This window comes from Phoenix dactylifera, chromosome 13, assembly GCF_009389715.1.
Source record: "Phoenix dactylifera cultivar Barhee BC4 chromosome 13, palm_55x_up_171113_PBpolish2nd_filt_p, whole genome shotgun sequence".
NCBI lineage: Eukaryota > Viridiplantae > Streptophyta > Magnoliopsida > Arecales > Arecaceae > Phoenix > Phoenix dactylifera.
This window is the reverse complement of record NC_052404.1, coordinates 6,778,482-6,785,845: the sequence shown is the minus strand read 5'-3', so window position 1 is coordinate 6,785,845 and position 7,364 is coordinate 6,778,482. Positions and strand designations below refer to the sequence as shown.

Sequence of the window (7,364 nt, the reverse complement as noted above, 5' to 3'; positions counted from 1 at the left end):
GTATATCAGTTCAATAAAATTGAACAAAAAGAATCATCACATTTGATATAGATCATTTTTAGTATAGCTGGATAGAATTGCCACATTCAGAGACCATAACTTATTCATAAAATATCTAATTGAGGTACTTTTTTAGAAAAAATCAGATAATTTTTCGAGCTCTATGACATGGTACTACTTTTTAAGAATACGATGAACTAAGTGATCAAGCCAAATCCACCATTTAAGGTTGGGATAGGCAAATTAAAAATTTTCATTTTGAAAAAGGCTTTAATAAAGCATATCTTCCGATTTAGAAAAAAAAATAGATGGAGAGACTAAAGATAAAAGTCGAAGTATAAATCAAGATCTACTCCCGTCGATTTTAGCCTTTTTATGATTATTTTCTCCAGTCAAATCTATTTCGTTAAAATCATTTTCTCTTTGAACTAGAAGACAAATGAGACATGAATCATGCAAGGACAAATCTTACCGATATAAATAGAAATTATGTAACTTCATTCTATTAAGTAATAAAAAAATCTAAACTCTACTTTCATTAATTCTTTTTTTTCCTTTTTTGATAAGCTATTTTTTTCTTTTTTCATAATTTAGTTATAAAGGTTGAGAAAATAACAAGATAATTTACCGATACTGCAATACACGGTGAAATAAATAATATTAGTTGGATCTCACAATCGAACCTCCATATAAAATCAGTGATATGAGCAGTGATACAAGGGTGATGTCTAGATAATTTGAATAGTGATACAATAAGCGGTCTCTAGCATTTCTTTCTATTTTTTTTCTCGTAGTTTCCTTCTCACTTTTTTTTCTCAAAAAATTATATAATGCAATATCCTTCAGCACCGCTAGGTTTAGTAAACAAGAAACGCAGAATTTGGGAGACTTCCAGCTCGCTACATGAACCTATGGAGCCTAATATAACACGAAGGTTGACATTCAAGAATAGAATATTGCTTCTACTTAGCACTTTAGAGCAAGGTTAGCTTGTGAACATAAAAGAACCTCATACGGTTTAGCATAAAATGACACATGGCAGTTACTGACATATGAGATTATATTTTTGGGGTCCATATTGGAAGTGATCATAGTCTAGTGTTCTCTTTCTCAATGACCAAAAGATAAATTAAATTGCTAAAGATATGCGCTGAAACTAAAACTCCTTAAAACTCAGAAATCAGTAATCACAGGATCCACTTCACAGATCTGCCTATCAAAAGCACAAGGCATGGTGTACCAAAAAAAAAAGCACAAGGCATGGGAAGAAGAAACTGATCCAATCCAAAAATCAGACGGCAATCACCAAAGCAACTTGTTATAATCATCCAACAAGATTCACCTGGATATGGAAATCCATTACAACCTAAGAGAACAATTAATGTTGGATGTTAAAACTAAGCTCAGGAGCCAAGGTGTGCTCTAGGAGAACTGAATACAGGCAAATCTTACTAAAGTCTCATTCAGAAAAAAGTAATCCATCCATGCAAAAAAGCCAATGCATCATAATCTCAAATACAGTAAATAACTTAGAAACTGCAGTTTCTTCCTTCAGAATTTAAGATTCCATGCATTCTGCTTCACTTGATTCCACCAATCACAAAATTCAAACAGCTACCTGGTTTTAGACCTCTGGTCTAAATTGCTTTGGCTGTTAACCTGCATTTTTCACCAAAGTCTGCACCAAAGACAGGGACATGAAAAACCATCCATTCATGACCCGGGAGTCTTACTCAACACATCAATTTTTTTCACAGATTAAAAATACATTTTTGAATGATTTAAGACAAAAACCGTCAAAATCCCAAAAACTGAAATATTGTGATCTTACCACACAGATAAATAGTTGCACTGCAGTATCTTCCTAAATCTGGGATGCAGCTACAAACTGAGGGCACCCTTTAGCTCTTTGGATCCTCATCTCAGGAGAATATATCACATCCTGAATCTTACTTGTCTCACTTCCATTGTTGCAATTTTCTCATTCTCCCTTTGAATGGACAAAATTAAAATTATCAATTTTAATTTTGGACTGTCTAATAATAAGTAAGAACTTCCTATGAACCCAAAGACGGACAAGGTGTGTAACTAATGTGAAAAAAGATATCCCACCTCTCGAGTATCCAAACCAGAACCTTACGCGGTACTGGCAGACTGACATATATGCTCAAATCCAAAAAGACAATTTTTTTATACAGCTAACCACAGTGTAAAAAAAAATTGAAGCATAAATGCATAGTGAAGAAAAAGTTGACTAGGAGGTCAAATAAAATCAATGGAGAACCCACCTTCAGGTATGAAATCCCAAAAAGAAAAGAAAAAGAAAAAGGCACATAACATAAGTTGGCATTCATGCTCCAGGGAAGAAGACTAAAGATCAACTTTTTCTACACCTAAAAACAGAAACCATAACTAATAACACTAGAACATAACGAAGAAAACACTAGTGAAATTAGTAGACCATCAGTAAGTGCTCTACTGCTCAAATGTTCTCTGCAAAGAAGTCATTTCAAAAATTTCTTCACTACTTTTACCAAATGTTCAAACACCCATATTATGGTTGTCATAATGGAAACAAAGGCAAGATATTTGAAAAGATGGAAAATATAAATTAGCAGTAGAAAGAGACCCCAAAATGGCACCTAGAAACATTAATTAATTTTCTTGAAAAGGGAAACAGAGAACTTCAAAGATACCACTGAAAACATGTTTCCATACCAGAATGTGGTATTTTTATGCCGATGTATTCCACATTCCATACACATTTTAATATTTCAGGCATATAGAACAAAAGGGCTCTGGATATGGGCCCAACTATAAATTGCATCTTGGTATCCTCTTCTTCTTTCTTAATCGTTCTAGACTCTCTTACCATTTCTAATTCTCTCACACAGTTTCACATGCTTTTAGACAAAAAAAATAGAAAAAAAAACTCTGTTACCACCTTGCTTTTTCTCAGTTCCATGTCCAAGACTCCATCAAAATGTCTACTCTTCTCCCTCTCTTGATTGCACGTCCAAGGTTTTGCAACCCAACTCCTAATCTCCACCTCTTAATTAGTTAATCCCATGTCCAAGTGTCTTATGCAACTCTCTTAGTTCTTTCTCTCTCTTAATCCCATATCAAGGCCTCAATCATATGCCCGAGCTAGGTCTGTAGCTCAAATCTTGATATTTGTATCTTGTAGCCCATCTTACCCCAAACTTGTGCCATTAACTACACATGAAATTTGACCAATAAGATGGGTTTTAACACTGCAAAAATAAACATGTGGCCCATTAACTATATTACATAACTCTATATTTTCAGTTATTAGCTCCTAAGTGATGGGCCTAACATAACCCATGCCTAAGCTTTTTCACATCTTTTGTTGTTTCGACGTACTTTGGGATTCTTAATATTGTTTTCAATCCATGTTGGATTGACAATGTGGGTCGTTTAGGCCTATAAAAAAAGTCTGATATCTATCGCAAACGAGATTTATATATCAAATATCACCACTCAAATCTAAAGAATGCCAGAAAATTCATATTCAGGTAAAAACGGGAGAAGATGAGAGGGGGCGGGGTTGGGTGGCCTCTTCGGCTAGAGGCCCATAATATGCACTGCCATGACAAAAGGAAAAATCTGCCCAAGAAGTACAAACAACATTGAACTGGGTGATACCATAACCAGGGAACAAAGAAAACCACTCCAACATTTCCAAGGCATGTCAGAATGAATATCAAGGCAGTATTAGCCAACGTGCACAACAATAGTGATTTGAAGCCGCATGCATGACTTCTAAACAATGAAAGTTAAAAAGTTTGATACTGCAGCATACACATACAAGTAAAAGCATTATTAACTTCAAGATAAATTTAGTGCATGAACCCATATTTTAAGACACCAAGAGTTGTAATTATCCACCCCCCAAAATAATAATAACAACCAATAGAAAAAGGAAACACCCATCTTGATATTTATGCCTAAAAAAAAAGGCAGGGCAAGAATGCCAAAAGGATCTCTAATCAGCCAATTTACTCAAGCGGTGAATGGTACTCCTTGCAAGTCGATTACCAGGATCAATCTTCAGAACCATCTGCAAATCTTCAGCCCCAAGTCTGTACTTTTCACTGCTCTCATACAAAAGCGCACGTTGCAGTAGCACCGAGACATTCGTGCTATCATGTTCCAATACCTGCAAAGACCAATGACCATTTGCATTTCATTAAACCAAAGCCAGAAAAGGGAAGAAGAGGCTCATACTTCTTAGCATCCTGATACCTTTGAACAGTCGGCAATGGCCTTCTTATACTCGCCAACTTCCTTATAACAAGAAGCCCTGCAGGACAAGACCTCAGTGGCGGCATCATTTTCCCCGGATTTTTCTATAAGCACAGCTGCCCAAGAAAGCCACTTGATAGCATCGGCGAACTGCCCCTGCTTGTAATTTTCCAATCCTTTAGTTTTGGCTGCTGAAGGTGTGACCCCGGCAGGAGGTGGCGGGAGCCCTTCAAGCTCGGTTGTCGTCCCGCCATCATCATGCCCCCCAAACTCTGCACCCAAGTCCCAATCATTCGCCTCCGAGAACGGCTGCCTTCCCGGTACCTCCGAAGCAGCTCCAGCAGCTGAGGCAGATGAGGCTGATGAGGAGAAGAACATATCCATCGGATCCGCCCCACCCTTGGCCGGAGCAGGCTGTTGTGATAGCGGGGGAGCCGAAAAGTTCTCAGCCGGCACTCCAAAATCATCCATTTTTGTCGAACTGGCATTCTGGAATGTCCCAAAAGAGTAGTCGTCACCACTGCTGCTGCTCAGATAGGAGGATTTGGCCGACGACATCGGTTGGTTTGAAGAATTTTTCGATCCGAAGTCCATCAACGATCCAAAGGGATCCCTTTTAGCATTCATCGGCGGTTCCCCAGCTGATGAATTCATCGGCTGCCCGCCGCCCAAGGGATTCCCGATCTTACTGCCGGACTGATTCAAAGATGAGAAAATTCCAAGATTATCCGCCGACCCCCAGTTGGAGGGCCTCGTCGGGGTATTATGAGAGGTGGTGGATGCTCGGGCGGTGGTAACGGTGGATTTGGGGAGCGAATTGGATAAATTTTCCGTGGAGAAGGCGTTACTGGGGGCGGCAGCCTTGAGGGGCACGTTGCCAGCGGCGGAGCGGCCCTGGCCGAGGGCGGATCCAACGAGATCGCTAAAGAGATTGGGGTTGTTTTCCGGGATGCCGAGGCGGGAGGTGGTGGGGGCGGCGGAGGTCCAGCTCTTGCCGGAGATGTCGCCGACCATGGAGGACGGTGGGTCGGCGATGCCGGATCTGGGGACGGCGGAGGCGGGCTGGTGGGTCCACGAGGGCCGGGCCGGCTGGTGGGTGAAGGGGGCGGTCGGCAGGGGCGCGGCGGCGTATGGGGCGGGGGACGGGTTGGGCTTCTGGTCGCGGAGGGGGCGGGAGGTGGAGCTCCGGCCGGCGGCGACGCCGAAGTCGAAGCTGTAGGAATCGAAGGAGGCGCCGAAGGCGGCGGAGGAGGAAGGGCCGCGCTGGGAGCTGTTTCCGGTGAAGGAGTTCATGGCGGCGATGGGATCTGGAAACCGCCGGTATGCGGTCGGGGACGGAGGACGCAGCGAGCGGGCGAGAGAGGAAGGAAAGGAAGAGGGAAAGAAGGGGCGGTGGGGGCCTAATAATCGAGACCAGGGAAGCGAATTATTTGGTAAGGGGTTTGATTAATTAAGTAAGTAATTAATTGATTGATAATTTGTGTGCCATTTAGGATTTTAAGAGCTTAATTTGGATGGATGAAATGTGGTTATCTCTAATATTGGGTTTGTTAATTTTAAGTTTAGGAGTGGGCGCGGCAAGGAAAGTTGGACTCGTATTTCGGAATGGGTGGATGGGGGGTTTGGGACACTGTTTCTTTTGCAAGACTTCAACCTCTTACCGACAACCAGTGTAAGGCTGTTATCACTTGACTTGTACCGTTTGATTTTTGGTAATACTTGGATATAGATTTTTCCTTGGATTTAGATTTTATTTTAGCTGAAAAATAAGTAATATTTTTGACATCCACCTTTTCTTTTTATAGGTGGGATGGTGGTATACAAGAGGCTATACGGCGCTTCTGTTAATATATGACATCAATTTTTTTTATTTTATAAAAATCGTGGCTCAAGCGCGGCACATATGCGAATACAGCTAACAAAACTAATAAATAAAAGACTACATAAAATATAAACACTAACCTATGGCTTACCCAAATAAAACCACTAGAGTGGTGAGCTGTATGGGAGGCAATCTAGTCTGCAGTATTGTTTGCCTTCTGCATATATGTGTGCCTGATAGGAGATATATACTCTCCAGCAATTTGTGGGTGTCGTGGAGCAGCGGCCTTCTAGCCGCATTATAACTCAACTCCGAACCCACTCAGTCATTGTGGCTGAGTTTTCCTCGAGAGGAATGCGATCCACGCCCAATACCAGTCTCGCATAGAAAATATCCTTCCTCTAAGCCCAATGCAAGCAACAGACGTGCCCAACATGCTACTCTTGAAGCATGGATGCCGACGTCAAATTGGTTTTCTTGTAGCCGATTTGCCACTTCCCAGGCTGTGAATGTTAAGCGAATCAGAGGCCGGAAGCGGTGCAGAAGTTTGGTGTTTTGGAATCCATGACTTGGGCTTTTGCTTATATAGTGCGATGAAATAGCATTTTACCATAACGAGATGGTCTACTTCAGTTTTCTTGGTAGTTTGTTCTCCATGTATTCGGGGTATTTATGTGGGCTAATTACGTATACTTCATTGTGTTTTTCAGGTAGGTCTGGGGTAATTATTTAAGCCAAGAAGCATAGCTTTTCCCTGCTCGTTCGACAAAACAGAGCACGCTGCTACTGACAACTTCCAGTAGAGCTTCGTCATATTTTCTTGGAAAAAGTTTGTCAGATCAGACCTGAGATATGGCGACTTCAACAGGTTTAATGTCATTAGAGTTGTCCATTAGCCCATCATGGAAGTATCAAGGAGATTATCTTAATATCTGTTTTGTTCTAATACGCCGGATCTCCTATGTTCAAGGCCTTATTTCGCAAGAAAGATTGTAATTTTTTGGTCTTAATCATTTATAACTTTGTCTTTTCACCCACAAACACTATCAGGTCAAGCTCTCCTCTTTGTTAACTACCACTTTGTTAATCACCTCACCATCACAATGATATGTTATACATAATACATGATGGATACTAAATAAAAGTGTGAAAAAATATATTAATGCAATGGCTCCACACATCCACCAAATGGAGTCTGAGACTCTGACTCGAGGAGGCTCTATGGCTTACGTAAGAGAAATTAATATAGAATGTATACTTGAATACATACGTTATA

General features: G+C 40.8%; 1 protein-coding gene across 1 annotated transcript; it reads right to left on the bottom strand.

Annotated features, from left to right (window-relative positions):
- Positions 1-3,699: 3,699 nt before the first annotated feature.
- Positions 3,700-5,676, bottom strand: LOC103707263 (nuclear pore complex protein Nup214-like). Its single transcript, XM_008791683.4, has 2 exons — positions 4,267-5,676; positions 3,700-4,180 (listed from the first exon to the last, which is right to left on the bottom strand). The coding sequence occupies exons 1-2, from the start codon at positions 5,557-5,559 to the stop codon at positions 4,007-4,009; spliced, it is 1,467 nt and encodes a 488-aa protein (XP_008789905.1). The 5' UTR covers positions 5,560-5,676; the 3' UTR covers positions 3,700-4,006.
- Between the last annotated feature and the right edge of the window lie 1,688 nt (positions 5,677-7,364).

Excerpts from the sequence above, each read along its gene's own strand:
- LOC103707263 (XM_008791683.4), bottom strand. The coding sequence starts at position 5,559 with ATGAACTCCTTCACCGGAAACAGCTCCCAGCGCGGCCCTTCCTCCTCC. Across the intron at positions 4,181-4,266 it reads CCATTGCCGACTGTTCAAAG|GTATTGGAACATGATAGCAC; the intron begins GTATCAGGATGC and ends TGGTCTTTGCAG.